Genomic DNA, 24,523 nt, shown 5'->3' with positions numbered 1-24,523 from the left:
TAGACATTAAAAATTCCCACAGCTTTTTTCATAAGAACAGGGCTTTGCCTCAGTCTTTCCTGATCAAATCCTTTCCCTCCCTCTCAGCTGTGAAGCTGGATTGGCATCATGTCACCCCACCCCACAGGTGGCAGAAGGGTTGATGTTTATGTGTAGGGCCCACACCTGCAGCCTTCACTCACCCCCGCAGTCCCACAGGATTTGGGGAATTCTTGGTGACAGATTTGCTATGAATGTAAAATACGATAATAATCATAATCTGAAAAGGAAGTTCCCTTGTTTATTAAATCTTTACCATTCCAGCCTTGTTTAGAAATTCTGGCTAGTTTTTTTCTTCTAAATTCATATACATTTTGATATTTCCAATTGATGTTTTAGAAACAAAATGGTGACCCTGAGAAGAAGAATATGTCCAGCCAGTGGGCAGTAGTTGCGTAACATGGCTGCCTGCTTCGAGAACTTTTCTTTAGCTACTAGTATCAAAGGAACAGATGCTGTGCAGATCGGGAAAGCGTCAAGAGGTACAGTATTGTGAAGCGAATAATAACCACTTTGCATTTGAGAAGGGGGAAAAATAGCTACAAATATGTTGTTCTTTGAAACTGCAGCATCAGTGAAGCTAATCAATAGGAAGTGACATCCTGAACAATTTATATCCACAGCCAGTTCCAGTCATTCCAGGATCCAGTTTAGAATTGCTCTCCTTGGGCTATTTAAACCAGTGCAAAGTGAACATAAAATGACACCACACCAGAATCTTCCACTATGCAAATGTGTAAATGACAACACGCAGTGGACAATCATGCCCCGGCTTCTAAAACTTCTGTGGATTTGTATCATAGTCCGTGTGTCTCTGCTCCTTCTGCTCATTTAGCACTTGCCACCTCTCCCTCCACACAGCCTCGCTACTATTGGTTTGAGAGCATTGTCCCCTCTGCAGTTTCTCTAGAATAGATCTCCTGTATCTCTTCCCTTCTTTGACCTTCCCTTTAATTTCAAAGATCATCTTAAAGCATATTTCCTCCCTTGTCAACAGCATGGCTGTGTTTACACTGAGCTTCTCACTGTTGCACTACTCCGGGTTCAGCTCCACTATAGGTTGCAGCAGAGGGAGCTCTAGAGTAGACAAGACGCTGGCGATTTTACCACAATGTCAGCTAACATTACTCCGATGACACAGTGGTAAAAACACAGCAGCTGCTGGCTCCTGGCTCCTCTAGACCTCCCACCTGGGCTACCAAAGTAGGAGCTGCACTGGTGGGAAATGGCAAGAAAATCTCAGTGTAGACAAGGCCTTTGAGCCCAATCCTGCACAGCACAGAGACCCAGATCCTCAGTGGTATTTAGGTGCCTAACTCCTGTTGAAATCAATGGGAGTTAGGTAACTAATTACTTTGGAGGATCTGGGCTTGAGTGTCTCCTGGGAGGTTCTGAGTAACCTCAACTGTCATTGTGCTCAACAGGAACTGAGGGTGTGCAGCATCTTCCAGAAGGCGCTCAGCTTTTTGCAGGATCAGGCCCATGAGATGGGCTGCTAAAATGCCCGACTTTAGGCTGTCTCAGCGAAGGTCTAAATAAGGAGACGTGGCAAAAGTGATTTAGCAGCATTGAGTCAGCACTGCAGCTCTTCATGAGCACTGAAGCACCTTTAAAGTGCTGCAGCGATAGGTTTTTCTTTACTTCTTAAATAAAACAGGAAAATTCAATGCAAAAACAAATGATGATTTCTCGACCTGAAGATTGCATTAATGATAGATTTGCATTTCATTTCTGTTTCCAATTTAAAATGAAATCTGGTGCTACAGTTACATATTTCCTGTATCTCCACATTCAGGATCTTGTTTTTATCGGCTTTACCTTTTAGGTTACAAGGTCTCCTCCATTCCTTATAAATACCAGACAAGAATGATCCCAAACTCAGAAAAAAAGGGATTTAATTCTCAAGCAAAGAGGTTTCAGTATAACCAGGTAGGTAGTAGAAATATTTTGAGATTTATGACCTTTGCTGTAAATCTTATGTTGCTATTATCTCTAAGTGATCTTGTTTTATAATAAGTTTGGTTAAGTTGAACTGGACACACAGCTTGTATACATGTTTTAAATAGTATTCCATGGATCAGGCTTTTGAAAAAAAAACAACACTAACAGCAATGCAAAACAGAAGTGTTCTTGAAAATCAGCTAGGAAAATGCTGAAGTAGTTTGATGAAAGAGAGTCATGTGAGCTTGCTGATAAATAACTGTATGAAACTACTCTTTTAACACTCAAGAGCCTGATTCACCACTGAGTTACGCTGTACAATACCAGTGGAGCACCGCTGCATTTCAGTAGGATTTAGGTACCTAATTCTCTTGGGCTCCTTTGAAAAATGGCTTTTGTGCTCTTTTTTTTCTCCTCTCCATTCCAGCCTCCCTATCCTCGGGGCCAAGGCTGAAGGATACTGTGTCTCATCACTGAATTGAATTGTTAGTTTGTTTTACAACCTAAATATTATTTACACCTAGTCTCTTATATTGATTCTAATACTGCCAGACCACCAAGACCCTTTGAATTGAAGTGAATGGTGTGAATGAAGTGAAGATTTGCACCGGTGTAATGCATGCAGAATATGACCCAACTTTTTAGGACTTCTTTCTTTAATCCTGAGCTCTCCGTGCATAAACTCCCTACTACTAGCTAAAGACTATGATGTCTACTCCTCTTTGGCCAGAAGGGGGCAGCAGTAAGATACTGTAAAACTGTACAAGTCAACCAGACATCTACATGAATTCTTTTTCTCTGGCCAATACAGATGACCCATCCTCTATGTGCAAGGGGCCTTTTGGGGTCCAGCTTCCTAACTTCTTCCTCTTCTGATGGGAGGAGTCGTCTCCATGCCTCCTGCAGAAAGTTCCCCGCTCTCCATCTGGTGAATAACACTGCTATGGCTCCCTAGAATGCCATGAAAATTAAGTCAATTGAGGATTTCTGTAGCTTCATGAACCCTTTTCCAAGTGGGTAGATCAGAGAGTTATTTGGTATCTTCTCTTTTTCTTATTCGGCCTTTGATCTCTTCCTTCTTGCTTGTCTCTCCCATCTCAGCGATATCAAGAGCACATTATCTCAGGCCTGAATAATAATAATAACCATTGACATCAAGGACCAAAGATGAGGGGAAATGATCAAGGTGGAGACGTTGCTTAACTGCCTTTTGCATGCGCCGTCTGTCTGGTCAGCTTCCAAGAGTTCCAGATGACCTGATGCAAAGTTCTGACTAAAAGAGAAGAGGTAGAGTTTTAAGGTAGTTCCACAAAACACTCCCTTCTACTCCAAGCATTTCCTGCCGGAAGGATGGAGCAGCAAGTGGGTCAAACCACAAGCAGCAGAAGACCTTAGTAGACTTTTGCTTAAGCATTATCCCTAGGGAAAGGTTACTGCATCAAATACTAGCTCTTTCTAGGGCTACTTTCTGAGCTTCTCCTTCCAAACACACCTGGTCATGTCTCCACAGAACTTTATTACTACATACTATAGACTAAGTACATTAACACATAGCTACAGGTACAGGGATTCACTCCCCACTAGAACTTTTATGTATATTATTGGGTGTTGTATGCAAAATATTTCTGATCAACTAATACCATGACCTAGTGGCCTTCTATACTCACCAATAGAATATGATCTCAAGGAGGTAGAAGTAATAATGGTATGTAATCAGCTCGGGGGAGTGGGGGAGTAGATTTTCAAAGGCACAAATAGCAATTAGGTGCCTAACTCCCTATGTATCTTCCAGCCATGAAGCGTTAGTCATGTAGTGACCTGTTGAAGTCTGGTGTAAGTAGGGACAAGTCTATTGAAATCAATGGAGTTGCACCACTTACATCCATCCTCAGTGCATCCTATAGTTTCTGTCTACAAAGAAAAGTATGCCGAATGTGTCCATGGCCATTCACACTGTAACTCCCATGACCTTTTTTATAAGGAAGGCAGAGTCTTGTGAAACTATATATGGAAATAATAAGAACTAAAGACTCCGGGCCTGATTCCCATTTCGTGACACCAGTTTTCTACTTGTGTATTTGTATTATTAGCATTATGGTAGCGCCAAGTGAGATCAGGGTCCCATTGTGGTAGGTACTGTATGTATAAGTGGTAAGAAGCAGTCCCACCCCAATCTACATAGGGTGGGAGGGGAAATGGATGAACGGAAATGGATGAAGTAACTTGCCCATGGTCACACAGCAGGTCCGCAACAGAGCCAGGAGTAGAATCGGATTCCTAGTCCAGTGCCACAGCCAGTAGACAACACTGTCACTCATTGAACTCAATGGGGTCACACCAACATAAAGCTGGAGTAATATAGTGGTGAGCCAGGATTCCCCCCTCATCCCCTTTAAAGAAAATGGAATGAAGCTAATACAGAATCTCTGCTGGGACTGTCAGCCTGGAGTTGACCCGTTGTTATGAGGATTTCCACGATGTGGACGCTCTCCACTAGTAACCGGATTGTATCCACCAGCTCACAGCAAGCAGCTGGCTGTCAATCAATAATGTCTTCCATTTGCTATTCTCAAGGCTCAGATTTGACCTGGTGTCCTTGTAAAGCTCTTCATAGCCAGTCCTCTCTAATCCATCCTGCCTCTTTAAGTGTCCATTAGTATCTGCGTTCTAACTTGCCCTCCCCACATACCACCCTGTACCCTGTAGCCTTATAGGTGATGAGATCCTGTCAATGTCATTCCTAAACCAACCACAAGGGTTTAGAGTTAGGATCTCCCGCTCCTCAGGCCGATCAGCCCTGCAGAGCTCCTGGCTCTGGCACAAAGGACCTAAATCAGGTCCCAGAATGTGATGTCATGCATGGTAGCACGTTACCACTGGAGTGCCAGTCTGGCCAATTGGATTGGTAGCCTAAGAAGGGGACGAGGTCATTCCTTACTTGCCTCTGCCTTATGCAAACTCTGCTTGGATACTGGGTTTTATTATTTATATATTCCTCCTACACCCTCTCCCACTGCCTGTGCCTCTCCCACGTCTCTCCTATCGTCTCCCTTTATCTCCTTTTCCCACTCCCAGCTTTGTACTTTCTTTCCTGTTGCATGGGGGGGTTGAGATGCCTGCACTCAGGTGTAGCTCATTGCAGGATTGGGGTGTGTGGCTGGAATTGCTCCCGATGTCCTCTGCACCAACTGCCGTCTCTCTCCTCTTCAAACCCATCTCTTCTGTGTTATTCCCACACTATCTTCTCTTGTGTATTGTATATCTCTGTCTGAATCTGAGCGGACACTCCTCAGGACAGGAACCGGACAGGACAGGACCTCTTTATGTGCTTATAAAGTCTCATGTACTTGTCCAGTGCTCCATCCAAAATATTTTCCACTGGTAATTGACAGACAAGGTCACATGACGATGATATGCTCTCCGGGGTCAGGAGTCTCAGATATTTCCATTCCTACATACCTAAATCATCTAACATTTGTGTTGACGTGAGGCTATATTTCTCTCTAGGGATCTCATCCCATACAGTCCTGAGCCTCCAGAAATCCCATTGACGTCCCTCGGATTCGAGGGAGCCCAGCACCTTACAGAAGGTGTTCAGTACCTTGCAGGACACTGAGCCTCAAGAGCTTAAGGTGTCATCGCATAGAACTGAGGCCGGTTTTGGTTTATTTTGCTCTATAAATAGAATCCCGCCCAGTTCTCTTTCTGAAAAGCCCAGGAGAGCTGAGTCAGGAAGGGTGCGGTAACTGCAAATAATGCATTCTGGCCACATGCTGAATTCAATCAGTCAAGTCAGATGTACAAGTGAGATTTCAGACTTGCAGTTGCTCTGAACTCCCAGTCTGTATAAATTGCCCTGTAGGAAACTTAATCTCCCATTTCATATTCATTTTTCTGTGCAATTTGAGACTCACATTAAAATAAGATTATTATTCTGACACAATGAAAACATCGGCTCATTGCACAACGACAGTTACTACAAAACGTTCAGGTGCCCAAGGAATGGAATGGAAAATGATACTGAAAATATGAGAGTGCCATTATTTATGTCCAGGGTACACCTTCACCTGGAATGTTCTGTTCAGTTCTAGTCATCCTATCTCAAAATAAAAGCTGCAGCAGAAACAGAGGGGGCTCAGAAATAGCTGACAAAATGATTAGTCCTGGAGAGAGATACTGGGGTTGTTTAGTTTTGAGAGGAAAAAATTAAGATTTGATCTGATAGATGTGTGTAATGTAAAAAAATTGTATAGGGGAGGTAAATTAGGAGCTCTCTCATCATGTGAAGACAAGGGCCAGTCACTGAAATGGAAAGCCGATAAAAGGAAATAATTGTCTACACAATGCACATTCCGTGTTTGTACAGCACTTAGCACGATGGCATCCTGGTGCGTAATTGGAGCGCCTATGCACTATGGTAATAATAAATAATACAGATAACCTGTGGAACTCACTGCCACCAGATATAATCAAGGCCAAGTGTTAGTAGGATTTTAAAATGTTTAGATCCTTTCACTGATAACGAGAATATCAATAGTTACATTGTGGAGGACACAATATTTATAAGGCATGCTTCACTGTGTAAGACTCAGTGCCATTAATGCTGATGGCATCCACCTCCTCTCCAGCATCTAGTGCCATTGTCTGCCAAGGATGATCATCCAGCGGGAGGGCATGGCAACCTGGTTTACATTTGGAGTTCCAGCTCCTAGGCCGGCAGCCTACCAAGACTGAAGAGCCCTGCTTGCCCTGAGCAGTCTGCCTTCTTTAAAGGTGCCAGACACTCGCCTTTCACACCCCCACTTTTCACAGAAACACCTCTGCCGCATGAATGCAAGTGACGGGGTGTCTGGCTGTCAGAGGCGGTTGGTTTCTCTCGCCATTTGGGGCACTTTATAGGAGCTGTGAGCTCATCCCCAGCCCAGCAATAACAGCCCTTTTCGATTATTCCATAACTGTCCATTAAGGCATTCTTGCATTTTCTCTGGATGCATCTGGTACTGGCCACCGAGAGAGAGGTAGATCTCCGCTCCGATCCAGCCTGGCAATCCCTACGTTCTGCCGTCACAGCTCTGAAACTTCCTAAATAATGTTTGGAGTGTGTTCAGAAGGATGATTGTTGCTAAATGTGCTATGTTTCCTTCTTAGAATGAAATTCCAGGCCCGGGATTCTATAACGTCGTTCACCAGTCTGCAGAGATTAACAGCACCTCATTGTCAAAGAAGGGAACGGGCTACTTTCCTTCCATGGTAAGGGAAAGGGGTTGTATATTTCAGAGCCTGATCCACGGCCCATTAAAGTAAATTAGGCCTAGATCTTCAAAGGTATTTAAGTGCCTAACTCGCACTGAAATTAATGGGAGTTAATTTAATTTAATTTCCCATTAATTTCAATGGGAGTTAGGCACTTAAATACCTTTGAGGATCTGGGCCTAAAGGATTTTCTATTGACTTCTATTGCATCAGGCCTTTAATGATCACATCTTATTTTTCATCCCTTGCTGCCTAAATTTAGGGCACATCAAGTCAGAGTCTTCAATTGGGGTTAAGTATCTAAATGCCCTGAAGGATCTGGATACAATAGAGGTGGGGCACCTTACAAACACTGGAAGACATTGCTATAATTAAGGCTGAATTCCATCCTCCAGTCTAACCTTCTTTTTCAGTTGCTCATATAACTTTTAAAACAAATTCCTCTGGGGCTAAAATTTTCTAAGCTTGATCTCAATCCAAAGGTGATTTTTGTTCCTTTGCAGTAGAAAATTGGAGCAAAATTGGCTGAGCTGTGTTTGATTTATGGAAGTGTGAAGAAAACCCCCCCACATTTCCCCGGCACGTGGGCTAACTGGAAATGTTGCCCTCACCCTAGCTTGAAAATGGCTAAAGCTAGTGACAACAAAGTCAGTTCTTCTATAAATCTCAGTGAGTTACAAATCATAAGCCGAGTTAGAAGAAAATCTGCTCAGTCCTTTTAATGATATGATTGCTGAACGCCGATCATTTTGCACAGAATTTTAAACCCATTTTCAAACCATCACAATGGAGGCTAATCTCATGCACTGACAAAGTGTGCTGCTGGGCATCTTCTTCTCCCAGTGAAGCCAATGGGAATTAATGGTGCTCAGCACTTCACTGGCAGGATCAGACCCCTTGCAATGGGACTCCCAACCATTCATGCAATGTAGTGGGGTTCTGCTGTATCCCTACCCAGTTCTAACCATATGTAAAAGACCAGAGGTCAAAGATTGGATCCAAGCTGTTCACCCGTCTCCCTCCAGCACTGCTGCTCAGCTACTATTGATGTCTTTGATTTGTCTCTTTCCAGGATGCTCGTCTCCCACACAACAGAAAACCCAGCTACCCTGCCGCAAACGCCTACAACCTCTCGTTGGCATTTCAATCCAAGCAAGATTTCAGCACGGGAAACTCCAGTATGTTTCAGCAACCAATCGCTAAGAGGAGAGCGCAAACCTCCACCCCAGCGCCCAACCAATACAACGTAAGGGGCAAACACCAGGAGGTTAAAGCCAATGTAAAACTAACTTTAAGTGCTATATGGGGAATTATATGGAAACCATTGTACTGTGTTTAATCCTGTGTGGACCAGAGCATGGCTGGCCCAGCAAGGGTGGGCAGGGAGAGGAGAGGGCGTTTCTCCTTGTGCACCTGTGGCTTCCTCCTGCTCCATTGAAGTCAGTGAGAGTTTTGCCATTTTTCTTCACTGAAAGCAGATCAGACCCCCGTGCAAGGAGCCGCCTCAGTCACCGTGAATCCAGAGCACATGGGTCACTGAGGCAGCCTGTAGGCAGCCAGGATCTGCCACTGCAGCAACCCTCTGTCTTCCCACCACAATATAACCTGAGGCGTCGAAAGACCCCACAGGATCCTTTGGGTAAAATCCCGGCTTCGCTGACTTCAACAGGAGCATTGCGGCTGCCTTCAATGCAGCCAGGATTTCACATTTGATGTTTTATTTCTAAGAGATGGGTGGTCTGGTGGTTGAAACACAGGGCTGGAAATCAGAGGCCAGACCCTCCACGGATGTAAATCGGCGTAGCTCCACTGACTTGCATGGTGCTCTGCCAGTTGAGGATCTGGCCTTGAGGTTCTATTCCTGATTCTGTGTGATCTTGAGTAAGGCACTAACCTTTCTGTGCCTCCTCCTCCCCCCATCTGTCACATGCTTCACTGGGGTGTTGTAAGTCTTACTCCATGAATGTTTGCAAAGTGCTTTGAGATTCTTGAAAGGAAGCTGTTAAAGACATGTGAAGTATTATGAATAGCTGCCTATCCAAATATTATACCTATTGGTCATGGATTTCACTGTTACCTGGGTGCTTTGCCAGTGCTGATTTATTTGTCAGCTGTCAGATCATTATTACTTTAACTCATTCTCTCTCATTTTTTCTGCAAACCATGTCTGCTGTAGTTCCCTGAGTGTCTGTCACTTAGCACAAGAATCTCTTATATTGACACAATGCTCTTTTCACCAGGGTCTTTTCACACTAAATACTCACTTCAAGTGTGATAAACATCCAGTGGGATGCTGGGATGGAATGTGTCTTGTCTCAAAGCACACAGTAACACCATGCAACAGTTTAGGCCAGTGAGTGAAGAAGAAAACTGTAGCCGACTGAAACTGCAAAGGAGTTTTAGGTTGTTTATGCAAAATATAATGACATTTGAATTTGGCCAGGACACTGTAGTTAACTCCACTACTCCAGTAAGAAGAGCCAGAGGACTGTTAATGACAGTAGCTGGTCAGGATCATCCTGTCTTGTTGTTATTTATATTACAAATAGTGCCTAAAGATTGAGTCCCCAATTTGCTAGTTGCTGTCCATACACATAGTAAGCCTGAGTCCCTGCACCTAGTTTACCATCTAAGTAGACAAGACAGACCGAGGGAGAATGGAAATATTATCCCCATCTTACAGGTGGGGAGCTGAAGCACAGAGGTAATAAATGACTTTCCTAAGATCACACAAGAACTCTGTGGCAGAACTGGGAATCCAACTCTCTTGAGTCCCAATCCAATGCCTTAACCATACACCATCCTTCTTGGAAAGACAGCCCTTCCGCAGCCCAGCCGCTGTGCTGGGGCGTTGGTTAAGAATTCACTTAAAGCGATGAGTCCTACGCACAGAATCACTCAAAGCATTTCCTCCGTTTTCCTTGGTTGTCTCCCACGCAGGTAGCAACCACGCTTGATTCTCCTCCATGCATTAGACGTGACTAACTCCCCACTTAAGGTGGCACAGCTGTAGGTTCGAAATGAGTTTCCATTGATGTGATACATTTATAGGCTCGGACAGAATCAATGATCATGTGTCTTCGTTGTTTATAAAGGGATCAGATCCTCAGCTGGTGTAAACCAACACAGCTCCACTGACTTAACGGGATTTTGGTGAGTCTGTACCCTGCCCCGCTTTTCTCTGAGTGAATTCTGAACCAATGCACCAGTATAGGGACTGTGCTGTTATGGAAAGGCCGACTTTCCCAAAGATGGCCTCTGGTTAAGACACTGGACTTTGTTACAATGTCTTCCAGCTACGAGATCTGCCTCAACAAGTTTTCTGTTGTTTAAGCTAGTTTGCAGGTCATAATTATTTGACATATCACAGTATAATGGGTTCGTAGCATGTTATTTCTAACATTGTAAGAATTTGCTTCTGGGAATAACCTTCCTGGATTAATTACTGTCTTGTGATTTACTGTAAGGGATTGTGTCTAACCTTCAAGAAGCACAACAGGAAACAATCCATTTAAAAGATGGCAGTGCTTGATAATTTATGACCGTAGGCAAAGAGACAGTCTGGGAAGAAACAGAGGGCCCAATCCTGTACACAGGCAAAACTCCCACTAAAGTCAACAGGAGTTTTTCCTTAAGACTGCAAATCAGGCCTTAGGTTAATCTCAGCTGAAATTAATAAGTGTTGATAAAACCCAGCCTTGCAACAGAAGATAAAGCTGATGTAGTGTCCCAAACTGTATGGAATAATGTTTTCAGTGTATGGGCCATATTCAGCCTATCACAACATGTGGTGTACATCATCCAGTGCATTAAACGCCCCAATAACAACTATGTGGGTGAACCCAGACAATCACTATACTCTTGAATGAACTCACAGAGGGAAAATGATAAAAGACAAAACACCACATCACCTGTGGGCGAACACTTTTCTCACAATGCTCACTCTACCTCTGACCTCTCAGCACTCATCCACAAAGGAAATCTGCAACCACCTTCAAAAGACAAGCCTTGAAGCTTAAATTCATAACTTTGCTAGACACTAAAAATCATGGACTGAAGAGAGATGCTGGATTTATGGCTTATTAAAACCATCTATAACCCACTAACAACCCCTGCCCCAGCTGCCTTTCCCCCCTATGACTGGAGGGGTGTTACGTGGCCACTTCACCTGGAATAGTCCCTTGAAATATGTGTTAACTACTCATGCTTAACAATCTGTTCACCTTGAATTTAGTTGTGACACTCTGAGGGGCTTGTCTACACGTACAGGGGCCCAGCTGTAGCGCTTTAGTGAAGACACAACTACGCCAACAGGAGAGCTTCTCGCCAGCGTAGTTAACCCACCTCCCCAAGAGGCGGTAGCTATGTTGACGGTAGAAGCTCTCCTGTTAACATAGCGCTGTCTACACAGGGTGGGGGGTTAGGTCAGTATAAATGTGGATTTTTCACACCCCTGAGTGACGTAGTTATCCCAATATAGGTCTCTAGTGTAGACCTGGCCTGAGTACATTTCCCAGCCCTGAAGAAGAGCTCTGTGTCAGCTCAAAAACTGGTCTCTCTCACCAACAGAAGTTGGTCCAATAAAAGATATTCTCTCCCCCACCTTGTCTCTCTAATATCCTGGGAGCAACACGGCTACCCCACCACTGCATAGAACAATGTATTTTTTTCAGACTGTTGAAATTCAATTGATCTCCGTTTTGCAGAACTATGTACACAGCAGGTCTAATCCAATTCCCATTGAAATCAATGAGATTCCACTGGATGGAGCAGGCCTGGTAAAGTTAGCTTGATCCAATTGAAGTCCATGAGAATTTTGCCATTGGCTTTGAGGCATGCAGGATTAACCCCTAAATGATAGACTTGATCTCTTTGAAGAGTGATTTTGGGCTGGGTAGAAAACTAGAGGCTACATTTTTGTCATTCTAGCCTACCCTGAAGGGCAAAGTTGCAACAGTTTGTTTATGCTCTTACAGGTGCTATCATGCAGATTACCCTTTGGGTGTACTGGAAGCACTACTTCAAACTCCATGCTTGATTTGGTTATTTGAATGGTGCCGGGCGCTTTAAGATCAAGCTGGTGCTGCAAAGACTGGCAGCAGCAACCAAACAAATGCAGCCAAGTTTTCAGTGGGAGCTGCCAGTCCACAGCACCTCTGATAATAAGCCCTCACAAGTTGGGCAATCAGAAACTGAGACACAAAAAACCAGTGAGCTGGCCCCAATATTGCATACATTTGTATCATTAGAGCAGTTCTGATTCACGATGGAGACGGGATCTACAAAAACATAGTTTTTGTTATGTTAGTAAATACCCAAGAGGAAAGTCAATTCAAAGGAATTCACGGAGACTTCATTTTGTACAGGCCTGTCTAGATTTCTGCAAGCAAAGCAACAACGTATGTGCCCGGGCGGTGTTTTTGTCCAAAACGACAAGAGGATTAAGCACTGATAAAACAGAAAAATGGCCTTCTCCGTGTAAGTGAGCTGTTGAGATGGGAGGAAAGGCATCACTTGTGAGTCTGAGTCGGATCCTATCAGATGCTCACCGCCATCACTGAAATCCATGGCTATCCAGGCACTCAGTGTATCACAGGGGTTGCTCAGCACCTTGCTGGTTTGAGCCCGTTCTGACATTTTGCATAGATGAAGGGGCATTAGTAGGTGACACTTCTAAGTTCTAAGGGATGGGCCCTGGGAATGATTACTAAAGCACCCATCCAGATATAGTCACACCCCTGGTAGATTTATGGAACTTAGGGGAATTGCCAGAACATACTTGGGCTCCCTGCAGGGTGCCAGGGGCTCAGGGAGTGGTGTGACGTAGCACACCATAATACACCTAAATCTGTCGTGCTACCATAGAAGGAAACTTCTTCCTGGCCCCACTGCCTCATGAAGTTTATACCCTGAAGCATGAGGGTGGTTGGCTCTAGTCATTTTTACATTAGGTGGCGTCACTGCAAGTGATGTTCACAGTCAACATCTCTTCTGTTTTTTAATTGCTAATTTTCCTACCTGTACGTCCTCCCTGGATGCTCCTTTGTTCAGGATTAAGTCACTAGAGTAGTCACTCATCTTCTGTGCCCGGGGGTAAACTGCTCCAGGAAGCAATTTTTATCATCTCAAGAAATGCTTCCCCCCCCCCCCAAAAAACGCCCAGTTGTGCTGTTTCCTTTTACCTCCGTTACTTTCATTGACTCATGCCCCTTTATGCCCGCCCTAGTGCAATAGTTGAGGCATGGTTTGGTTTTTACATCCCTTTTCTTGTCGTGTTATTAGGCCATTACAGAATCAATGAATCCCTCGTCAAGAAGTCCCCCAGGATTCTAGTGTCTTGCTTCAGATCAAATACTCATCGTGAAACAAAGGTGAACACAATAAGCCCAGGGCCTGCAGCGTATCAGCTAAGCAAACCCCCTAAAGCAGCAAAGAAGACGCCTTCCACGTGAGTCCTAACCTGTAGGCTTTTTCACTGTCAGTCGTTGCTTGTGAACACATCAGATTGCAGGAGGGTCCGGCAGCTGCAGCAGAAGAGCTCACACCTGTCTCTCTGCAAAGCTCTTCCACCGTATCACAGTCAAGCCTGTACTCGGTTGCCTCTGTTGCCATTGGTTTACAGATGGGGCAAAAGATGGCTCCCTTGGGAAGTGAAAGATCAGGCTGCTTTGCCTGAAAGGGGAGGTGGGCTGATAACACTGAAAAGCAAAATACACAAACTGTTATCAATACCGCACAACCACTGTGCAGTAGGGATGATATATGATCCCCATTTTACAGATGGGAAAACCGAGGCAAACGTGACCCAGTGGCAGAACAGGAAATAGACCCCACATCTCTGTTTGGATAAAGCTTAGATGCTTCTCTGAGCTTCACTGAGTCTGCAAAACTGAGGTGGACAACAGGCCTTCCTGCAAGGTTTCAAGCACTTGCTCCTCCAGTTCAGGCCAAAGCAGAATAAAGGAAGAAAAGGAAAAGCCACTTTCTTTCCCCTTTGGCATCATTCTGGAAAGGCAGATAAATCTGCCTATCAGCAGGTTATTCAAGTAGATTTATTATGACCACCCAGTGACAGTGACATTGGTTTGCCTGAGATAAGATTAAGATCAACAGTAAATTCTTGACCAGGGAAAGGTATGAGGAGTATATGGGCAAGTCTGCAGCTATCTGCACACAGGCAGGTGCATCTTACAACAGAGGTTTTGTGAAAGGAGTGGAAAGCTGTAGGGAGAGAGAATTAATGCCAGACAGCGTGTGCTAAACACAGAGGGCTAAATTAAACCTCAACCATCAATCTACATTATCAGCAACTGTCAGAACGATCCGTGTCCAGATGCCCACGTTAGGTTGTGTCCACACTACACACCACTGGTGGCAGAGTGTCGGGTACGTGTCGCTACACGCTCCAGTGAAAAGCAAGTTACAGTCTGTAGCTACACGTGTTAGTGAAAGGGGCTGGCGGGGGAGGGGCAGTGGTGAAAGGTTCCAGCAGCAGGGACCTAGAGGAGCCTTTCCCGGTGGCCTCCCCCTTGCCAGAGCCTTTCTTCACTGCCAGGGTCTTTTCCTGTGGTGGGGAAAGGCTCCACCAGCAGGACGCTACCGTGCTAAAAACAGCAGTGTAGACGGGGAGGGATGGTGATGGTGTGGGTGAATAGAGAGCCAGGTAGGGGATGTACGTGAGTCCATAACCACACCCTTCAGGTGTGTCTTTACTCACCAAAGCTGTGCCTCATGGTCTCTGCTATTTATATCTGTGCTAAGGGCTACTCATGTATGTTCCCTTAGAGACCGATCCAGCTCCCATTTAAGGCACCGATTTACGCATATGAGGCCACATACTCCGCTGGAAAAAACTGGCACAGCTCCATTGACTTCAGGGGAACCACCCTGATTTACACCAGCTGAGCATCTGGCCCTTGCTCTCAGTGGCAGCAGGATCGGGCCCATCATCGAGTCAATATATTTTGCAATAAAGTGAAGAGGCTTGATGCGTGGCTTTGTACATGTACCCAGATTTGCAAAGCATGTGATCCGAGAGGATCTTTTCTAGGTCATTCTTTAAAGCTTTTAGCTGTGATTTTCAAAGGATCCTATGTGATTTGAGCATTTACCACCTATTGAATTTCAATGAAATGTCAGCACCTAACACCATTAGACATCACAGCTTTTATGCTCAAACTTCAAACCCCATCAATTTACAGTGTATCTCAATTCTCTTTTCTTCTAATAGGCGAAAGCAAAACTTGAATTTCTCTGCCCCCGCCATACCACCAGCTAAAAATCCACCTTTGCCTGGGCCAGGGCAGTATGAAATAGTGGACTACGAAGGCCCACCAAAGCATTATATCTCTAGTGCTGTATTTGTCTCAAACACGGGACGGTGGAGAGGGGACACATCTCAGCAAGGGATACCTGGGCCAGGTAAAAATAAAAATATTGATAAATACTTTGTATTTACATAGAGCTTAAAGCACTTTCCATAACTGATTAAGCAGTATTATCCACCTTTTTACAGATAGGGAAACTGAGGCATGAAAAGGCTAAGGGTCAGATGTACAACAGTATCTAGGCACCTAAAGATGCAGACAAGTGCCTTAGTGGGATTTACCAAAATGTCTAAGTGAGTTGGGCACCTAACCTACTTAGGAGCTGTTATTAAATCCCATTAGGCACCTATCTGCATCTTTAGGCACCTAACTTCTTTTGTAAACATGGGGCTAAGTGACTTGTCCAAGGTTACACAGAGATTCAGTGTCAGAACTGGGAATAGAAACGAAATCTCCTGACTCCCAGCCCTGTGGTCGGATCACTAGACCATTTGTTTAAAATATTTTGAGAAAAGCATAGATGTTTGCACTGCGATTGCCATTCAAGTATTGCCAACTGTCAGCATGTTTGACAAACAGCTTATGGGAGTTACATTGTATTTGGAAAACTACCATTCAACTCTTGTTATTACAACCGAAGTTTTACCTGTGCTGCCTTAAAGCCCTATGTGGGCGGGGTGGGAGGAAGCAGTTAGAGGAGAAGGAAGAAAACTGACTCATGAAACTGCAAAGTGTTTGCATACGTAGCCCAAGAGGAAAGCGTACATAGCCCTGAATCTCCTCTGCCTTACGCCTCCTCTAACTCTGACACTGGGGTAACTCCGCTGAGTCCAGGGCAGTTGCTCCTGATTTACATCAGCATATGTGGGAGACGAAGCAGGTCCCATAATTGTATCCAGAAAATGCTTGGAGAAGGTGGAAGGAGGGACCTACTCACAGAGACTCATGGGTTAAACGTACTAACGTTTCCATGAGCATGATGCGCTTTGTTCTAATTACCTACCAGTATATCCAGTGTGCATGTAGACTGTGTAGCCCTTACTCCCACACGCAGTCCCACTGTAGCCAAAGGGCCTGCTTACCTCACTGTGTGCTCAGCAACGTAGGGGATCCAAATCTGGCCCTTTTGATGTTACGATTGCTAACATACAGGGGACAGAAGGGCCAGATTCTGTCACCATTTCCGGACGTTGAGTAGTTCCTTACTCTGCAAGTGCGTGTGGAGTAGGGAACTGCTGAGGGTGAGCAAGGCTGGTGGAATCTGGCCCCGAGTTCCCTGTGTGCAATTAATAATTGCCATGAGTAACACTATTTTCATACAGTGAGTAAGTTAGGTGTATTCGAGGAAGTAAACAATACAAGAAACATGAGCCTAAGTCCCTCTGACAGATGAATGCCTGGTTTGGAAGGCAGACAATAGCAATTTTGCTATTATTTACAGTATATGATTTTATTCATCTGTAGAATTTGTACATCCACAGAGTGCTGGGGAATGTCATACCAGGCTCAAACAGTGCCATCATTTCCCCCAGGGGTCTTGTGGCAGCAGAAACAGAGGGACCGATTCTATTAAAGGATTGCACGATAACCATTGTCCATATTACATCTCAAACGCTGAGCATGCCAAGTGCTTGGGCATAAATGCTGATGTCCCTAAATACTGGTCTACTTATTAGATGTTGGGCCAGATCCTCAGCTGGTGTCAATTGATGCACCTTCATTGAAGCAAATGAAGCTGTGCTAATTTACACCAGCCAAGGATCCGGCCCAGGATGGTTAAAAATGAATTAAAGATGAAGCAGAAGAAGTGAGTGGGGCTCGAAATCCTTACAACAGAAGGTAGTAAAAGAGTCTAAAGTTTTTCCTTCCCATAGTATTAAATTGAAAACCCTGCACATGCATTGTTAACTTGTGAAAAGTCAGGACATCTCCCATCATCACAAATCCACTCAACCCTGCCAGCTTCCTTTTTGGCATTAGAAAAGATCAAATCCCATTCTTTTGAACCTTTTACCGCTAGCTCTGAAGACACAAAAGAAACTTCATTGGGGAAAAGCTCCCTGCAATGAAATCTAAAGTAGCGTTAGCCCATGTGCACTATTAATATATAATGCAAAATCACTCAGTACTGTATGATTTGCATGTAATACAGATCTGCAGTGCTGTGCATGTACTTTGTAGGGAACAATGACATCAGAATAAGAACAATCTAAATTAAATTCGTAGGATTCTATTATTGCGGTAGCCATATTAAAGGATGGTTGGATACCAAGTATTCGTTGTCTGGATTTTAGGACGCCAGATATTTAATAATAATTCCAGGGTTTCTGGTTTATCATTTAACCTAAAAGCCACCGATAAAGATACAATCAGTCAATACAAAAAACAATCACGCTGAACTTTGGATCATGTTAAATATTAAAGAAAGGTCCAAGCGCAGGATCTGAGCCAAACTTTGGAACTAGATCCCAGTGTTACAGCCAGCCCCGTCTCTAATTGCCATGAACGTTAATAAGGATATTAATGAAAGCAGGGCTTGCCCATACCTCTGTACTGTAACAGCAGAGACACGCATATTAGCAAAGGCCCAGGAGGCTAAGGTGGCTCGCTTTTATCTCACTGAACTGACATGTTGTCATACAAATTTGCGGCGATACTCAAGGAGGAAAAAAAGGTCTTGCTGCCTTCACTAAACCTTTCAACACTATGGGCCGCCTTTGGCTGGCTTCACTATCTAAGGTGCTTATATGACCCCATTACCATAGTATCTGAGCGCCTCACAAGCTTTTATGTATTTATCCTCACAGCTCCCCTGTGGGGTAGGGAAGTGCTGTTATTCCCATTGTATTGATGGGAAACGAAGGCAGAGAGAGACTGAGGCCCACTTCCTTAAAGGTTGACTGTTCAGTGGGAGTTAGGCACCTAAATACTAATCTGGGCCTAAGTGACTTGGCCAAGGTCATACAAGAAGTCTGTGGCAGAGCAGGGAGACTAGCATTCTCTCCTCTCATCTCCTTTACTCACGCTGAGTATGTCCTTACTCCTCATGTAGTACCATTGATTTCAATGGCAGAGCTAGGTATGAATAAAGATATAGGAATCTGGCCATTATTTATTACCAATTAAAGATGCTCTATGCAGCCAATGAAAAATACAGCCAAGGGTTTATCGCCCTTTCTCTTATCCCCCCGCCCCTAGCAAACAAGACACCATAGTTCCGCATTAGTCAACAATCTGAAATTTGCATTTAGCTCTTTTCTGTATCTTTCTCGTTATAGGTACTTATCTGCCAGAAGTACCAGGGAAGCAGTCCTTTATCTACAACACTGAGAACAAGTGGATTCCAGTACTGTAAACATCAGAGCCCCCATATTTTGGAGAAATTCTGCAAAGACTGGACTTCATTCAAAACCAGCAGTGCATCCACTAACGCATGGGCAAGCTATAGTGTCCCCGGCCCCCATGTTTTAACTGTCCTTATAGTCTGGCATCTGATACGGGTATTTTGCACATATTGCAAACTGAAAGGTGATCATTAGGCTGAAATTGACCTAAGATCGTCCAATTAAGTTGACATTGAACAATTCATGCAGATATTGTTTGATTCTTTTTTACCTTATGTAATTAGTGGTCATGTATCTTTGGCACTGATAAATTCTGGTCATATATTGGCCAATCACGTGAAATACAGTATACTTGTGGTAATCTATATCTTGCTTTTTATCCCCAGTTGTCTTGGTTGGAACTGTGGTTCCCCTGAGCCTCCATTTAGACCTCTGGCTTTTAGAATGCATGTGTGCTGCTGGATTAGGTGCACTCTCTCCCTGTAAACACAAAATAAATCTGGGTATGTGCGAGTCCTGACAATAATACAAATAATAAATAATAAATAATAATAATAATAGCATGTGTGGAGCTGTCTCAACTAATCAACAACAACAACAGGAGGTGGGAGTAGGAGCAGCTGTCCAATACTGAGCATTCGATCAGAAGTTTGGAAATGCGCCTGTCTGTCTTCACCTGTTTCTCCTCTTACTCGCACAGTCATAAATCAGGAAAAACTCCACTGAAGTCAATGAAGAGATGCAGATTTACTCCAGCTCAGAGGCTGGCCCCAAAAGGGCCCCATTTGATACCCACTTTGCACTGATGTGAATGACAGCGTACGCGGCAGCATAATGGCCAGGCTGCCCCATAGAGTATGCTACCCTGGCCGAGTGTCGTGTAAATTTCATCTCCAGCAAAGCCCTGGGCAGTCTGGGATTTTAGGAGATCACATTTCCCATAGCAACAGACAAATTACATGTAAATAAACCTACAGTGACATGAAATTAGGGTGAGGAGGGTAGATGAAAGATACATGGAATTGAAAGATACAAGGGAAAGCAATGAAAGTGACAACACTCTTATTGGCACTCTGCAAAGAAACCATTGAGTGGGAGACTGACCTTGTCCTAGTGGATGGTACAGGATAGCTAGCTCAGAGGCGTTCAGGATTGGGGCCCATTGGGAGGGCAATACGGGGGAAAGCTTGCATTTCTGTGATGTTCCTTCTCGGAGGACAGAGCACTTCCATTTGTCATGCAGTCAGGTCTTGGCATGTGTCAGTGTGAGGCACTTGCAGACTTTGTGCAATGTAAGCAGCAAGCTTTCAAAATGAATAGACAGCTATGGGTGCATTTTTCTGATCTGGAAGTGAGGATAAGTCAAAAACTTTTGAATTAATTGGTTTGGTTTTTGTTTAAGTCAGTACAAACCAGCCATCAACTGGACCTAGCAGAATAGTGCTTCAGTGGAAGCGTCTCTCATTCATCATCATGAACTCCAGGCAAACACAAGTGGGTTCATACTTTCACATGACCTTTTATCCACCCTCAGGACTTGCTGCCCCAGAGCCTCTTCGGTTGCACTTTAATCTTCTAAAGGTGCTGGTGGGCTCCGGGTGACGAGTCAAGAATGCTCTTGCATGCTTGTGAGCTGTGCTTTACACAAGCTGTACGGCAACTCGCCTTTGCTGGAAGGGATGAACCGATACTGAGCACGCCAGCGAAACACCCACCCTGGGCAGGGCGGGGAAGGGGGGGGGCTGGGTTTGCTCTCACACGGATGTGAATCAGCTGGCATTTGCTGAAATCGGTGGAGTTTCCTCGATATGAAGTGGGTGTGAGATCAGGATGAAGGCAAGTTCACATTTTGCTTGCATCAAAATAGGCTCCTGATCCTCCACTGCCCTACACCTTGTGTGGCCACTTAGACCAGTGCAAAGTGAGTGTGAAATGCGGCCTACTCGGAATGGTGGAGCTTTGTGCTGCCCTCGTGCAAAGGGTGCAGCAGCTCCAGAAGAAACAGTTCCCACCTGGCAAAACTCCAGGCCGGATTCCCAGCTGGTGCAAAGTGGTGCAACGCCGTCCGATTGCTTGCGACCTTATTCTGCTTGCTCACAAGGAACCCCACTGAAGTCCATGGAATTGCCCTGGTGTGAAGAAGAGAATCAGATCCAAGGGCAGAGTCATCCCTGACGTAACAGCATTACTTCAATGGATTTACACCATGGGTACATTTGACTCCTAGTCTCAATCCACCTGCCATAGGCATGGGCATAGCCAGTACGGATGAACCACTTCCCACCATTCTCTACCCCCCCCAACTGAAAAATGGCTCTACCCTTTCCTCTGTGCCATCCTGGGCTGCAGGGGTACACCTCCACGTGCCCATTGCCGGTCACAGAGCTGAGCGAGAAGACGGGAGATAAGGAAACACGATGCACTCAGAGGGTGGGCAAAACTGGATTTTCCAGCAGAGCAACTGACTCACTGAGGGATTTGTGATAATCACAGAAACCTCGCAACATTATGGGTGGGAAATAGACCCATGTGCAGCCTCGAGACATCTGTACTGCGCCTCTCAGCCCAGCCCCTAACCTGATCAGGCAACTTCTCTGCAGGCTCTGAAACCTCTGACCCCCCCTTCCACTGCCTCTGCTCCCCTGAGCTGCACACGGGTGTATCCCCTGCCCCCCTCCACAGGTGATGGCAGCTATTGAGAATGCAACTGAACTACATGGGAGACTCACGTCTAGGGCGACCAGATAGCAAGTGTGAAAAATCGGGACGGGGTGTGTGTGTGGGGGGGGTAATAGGAGCCTATATAAGAAAAAGACCCCAAAATCGGGACTGTCCCTATAAAATCAGGACATCTGGTCACCCTACTCACATCGCCAGTGGAAACGGAAGGAAGACGGTAACCACTAAACTAGAATTAAGGCAGGAGAGTCAGTACTTGACTTCATGGCCACGGGAAACATTCATTGAGACCCAGCGTTACCACTGACAATCTCTGACCCAGGGAGCACGGTGCGCTCCGGCACCTGGCTGCACATTTTCCATGGTTCTGCCTGTTGTTACTGACGAGCTGCATTCTGGTGCCCCCTGAATCAGGGAAGAGACAGCACCTACCCTGAACAACCAACAGGCCAAATTAATCCCTGGGATAATGGAACCAATAATCCGAGAGTCCACGGCCTCCTCCCCATACACTTCCCCCCCCACACGCACACTCCTGCCTAGCTCACAGTGTGTGTCTACCCAGCCCCCCAGCCTGCCAGAAGCTTAGTGGAAACCAATTGGGCATTTACTTTTGTTTGTTTGTTTAATGCTTAGTTCTTCTATGACATTTTCCAGCTGAGGCCACACAGCCGTTTCCAAAGGCGGGATTAATGCTCAGTCCCACTTTACAGGTGGGGAAACTGAGGCAACTAAGCCAGGAAGTGACTTGCCCAAGGTCATGTGGTGAGCTATGGGCAGAGCCAGGCATAGAACCCAGGAGTCCTGACTCCGTCTGGTAACCAGGATCCACAGAATCACGTTGCAGAGCTTTAGAAACCTGGTCGATGGGCGGGGGAGGATTTATTCTAGATTCCTCCAGATCCCCCCTTGTGCCCCTCTTTTCCCACCACTCCCCCACTTCCCTCTCCCCCGCTGCCCCCTTTAATGCTCCGCTCCTAACTCACATGGGAGAGGGACAGGACGGGGCTGGCAATTACCAAAAAGCAGTTTTTGGGGAGGCAGAGCTGACCCTCCCGTTCACACGGCCCCCACCTCCTACAGGCTCCCTTGTGGCCAGCTCATCCTCTTCTCCAGCTGGGCCCCACGCCTGTGGGCCCACTTGCAGCAGCAGGGCGCCTCCCCTCCATCCCCACAAAGGCAGGGACAGTGCCAAGAGCCTCATTCGCCCCACCCAGGAGTGGCAGCAGGGGATCCCCTCACCCTCCATGTCTGGAGCAGCAGCAGTGCCCCCCATTCCTCTGTTGGCAGGGGCCCTTCGGTACTTACCTCAGCAACTGGAACGTAGGCAGGTTGGGTCTGCTACTCACTCCTGATGCACACTGAGCCCTCTGGGGAAATGGTGGCAGGGAGTCTTGGAGTTAACACCCCATTGAGATGCATATGGCCAACTCACGTTCCAGGCTCTCAGCAGACTCAGGTAGACATTGCTGCCCGGGTTACACTTGGGTCATGTTTTCACACTTTCCTTCCCAGTCACAAGGACTAGACATTTATGTCTTTTTTTTTAAATGAATGCTGAGATTCTGATACAATAATCACAGGACTCCAGGAACTGAGGCCCTGGGCCTGGGTCTATGACTTCATCTGGCACAGGAGGACCCTACTGAGGGAGGGCTGTTGTCTGAGGATGGAAGACCAAGTAGCCTTGTGAGGGTTGGGGAGAGGAAGATAGTGGAATTATCCCTACCAGGAAATAGGTAGGGCGGATGCCTCAGTTTCCCAATGCATAGAATGGAGATAATCCCCCCATTCGACCCCAGGGGTGTATGAGGGTTACTGAGTGGTTCTAAGCACCCTTTGAGCTCCGTCCAGGAGCTAAGTGTTAATTCTGTAACATGGACTTGGAGGGAGGCACACGGGTTGCAGGAAGGACGAGTTTGGAGGAGACACCCGGAAGTCAGTCTGTGGGCACATGGCTAGAATGCTGGCTGCAGCCTCTCTGTGAACTGTTCTCTTCATAAAGAACCAGTTTCATTTTACAAGCCTGGAATCTTCAGGTTATTACCCAGCACGCGGCCTATGAAACAACTTCCAATCCTTTCTCTGCCTCCCTCCCCCTTTCCCAGGGGGTCCTGCCTATTCCTCCCAAAGCCCCACCGCGTTTGGCAAGAACACGCCCACTTTCCATCGCTGAACCTTTATTACTATGGAATATACAAAACAACCCAACAACACGGTGATAAAAACGAGGTCACGGGGAAACGTGAAGCAGCCCGGTTTTGAAATGCTCTCAGTGTCCCGGTGCTGGGTCAAATATAAAACGAGGCGTATTTATACATATACAAAATATAAAAGGAAGGGTACATTAGAAATGTATAAAACAAATGGCTGACGAGTGGTATTTACATCCGGGGTGGGGTGGAGGGGCCGTGCCCAGAGCCGGCAGCATCTGTTTAGCAGCCATGTTTCAATGCATCTGAGAAAGTCTCCTTGGAGCGAGGAGCTGCCGGCTGGGATCAGCCCTGTTTGAAGGTTCTGCATGACTGACGGTTTAGTAGAAAGCTGCTGCCTGTGATCGATTCAGCAACAGGCCAAGACAAAGGGCGAACAAAAGCATTCGTTTGTCTATGTGTAGGCTGCCATTGGGCAGCCTTATTAGCCGATCTGCTATCCCAACCGTGAAACAGAAACTCTGACCTGTTGCCTGGGGGGAAGAAAATACAAAATACAAATAATAATAATAATAATATTAATAATAATAAATTCAACTGAGAGAAGTTCCACATTCACATTGAGAATGGATTGTCCAAGCACTTCCTCGCGCTGAGTGTCTCCCCCCCAGGGGAACGAACGTGTTCAAGTACAGGCAATGAGGCGTGGCGTGAGGTTGTGTTCCGTTTGGGTCCAACTTGCCGGCTTCAGGAGAGAAGTCCCAGCGTAAGTGCAGCCCTGGGCTCT

The 24,523-nt window shown here is 45.6% G+C and overlaps 1 protein-coding gene across 1 annotated transcript; it reads left to right on the top strand.

Annotated features, from left to right (window-relative positions):
• Nucleotides 1-439: 439 nt before the first annotated feature.
• Nucleotides 440-18,915, top strand: STPG1 (sperm tail PG-rich repeat containing 1). Its single transcript, XM_065421837.1, has 8 exons — nucleotides 440-521; nucleotides 1,865-1,968; nucleotides 7,129-7,230; nucleotides 8,306-8,479; nucleotides 12,600-12,711; nucleotides 13,516-13,681; nucleotides 15,464-15,654; nucleotides 18,839-18,915. The coding sequence occupies exons 1-8, from the start codon at nucleotides 440-442 to the stop codon at nucleotides 18,913-18,915; spliced, it is 1,008 nt and encodes a 335-aa protein (XP_065277909.1).
• The last annotated feature ends 5,608 nt before the right edge of the window (nucleotides 18,916-24,523 follow it).

This window comes from Emys orbicularis, chromosome 23 (genome assembly GCF_028017835.1).
Source record: "Emys orbicularis isolate rEmyOrb1 chromosome 23, rEmyOrb1.hap1, whole genome shotgun sequence".
In the NCBI taxonomy this organism is placed as follows: Eukaryota; Metazoa; Chordata; order Testudines; family Emydidae; genus Emys; species Emys orbicularis.
This window is presented reverse-complemented; position numbering and strand designations above follow the sequence as displayed.

Excerpts from the sequence above, each read along its gene's own strand:
- STPG1 (XM_065421837.1), top strand. The coding sequence starts at position 440 with ATGGCTGCCTGCTTCGAGAACTTTTCTTTAGCTACTAGTATCAAAGGA. Across the intron at positions 1,969-7,128 it reads AGAGGTTTCAGTATAACCAG|AATGAAATTCCAGGCCCGGG; the intron begins GTAGGTAGTAGA and ends TTTCCTTCTTAG. Across the intron at positions 12,712-13,515 it reads AGAAAAATGGCCTTCTCCGT|GCCATTACAGAATCAATGAA; the intron begins GTAAGTGAGCTG and ends TCGTGTTATTAG.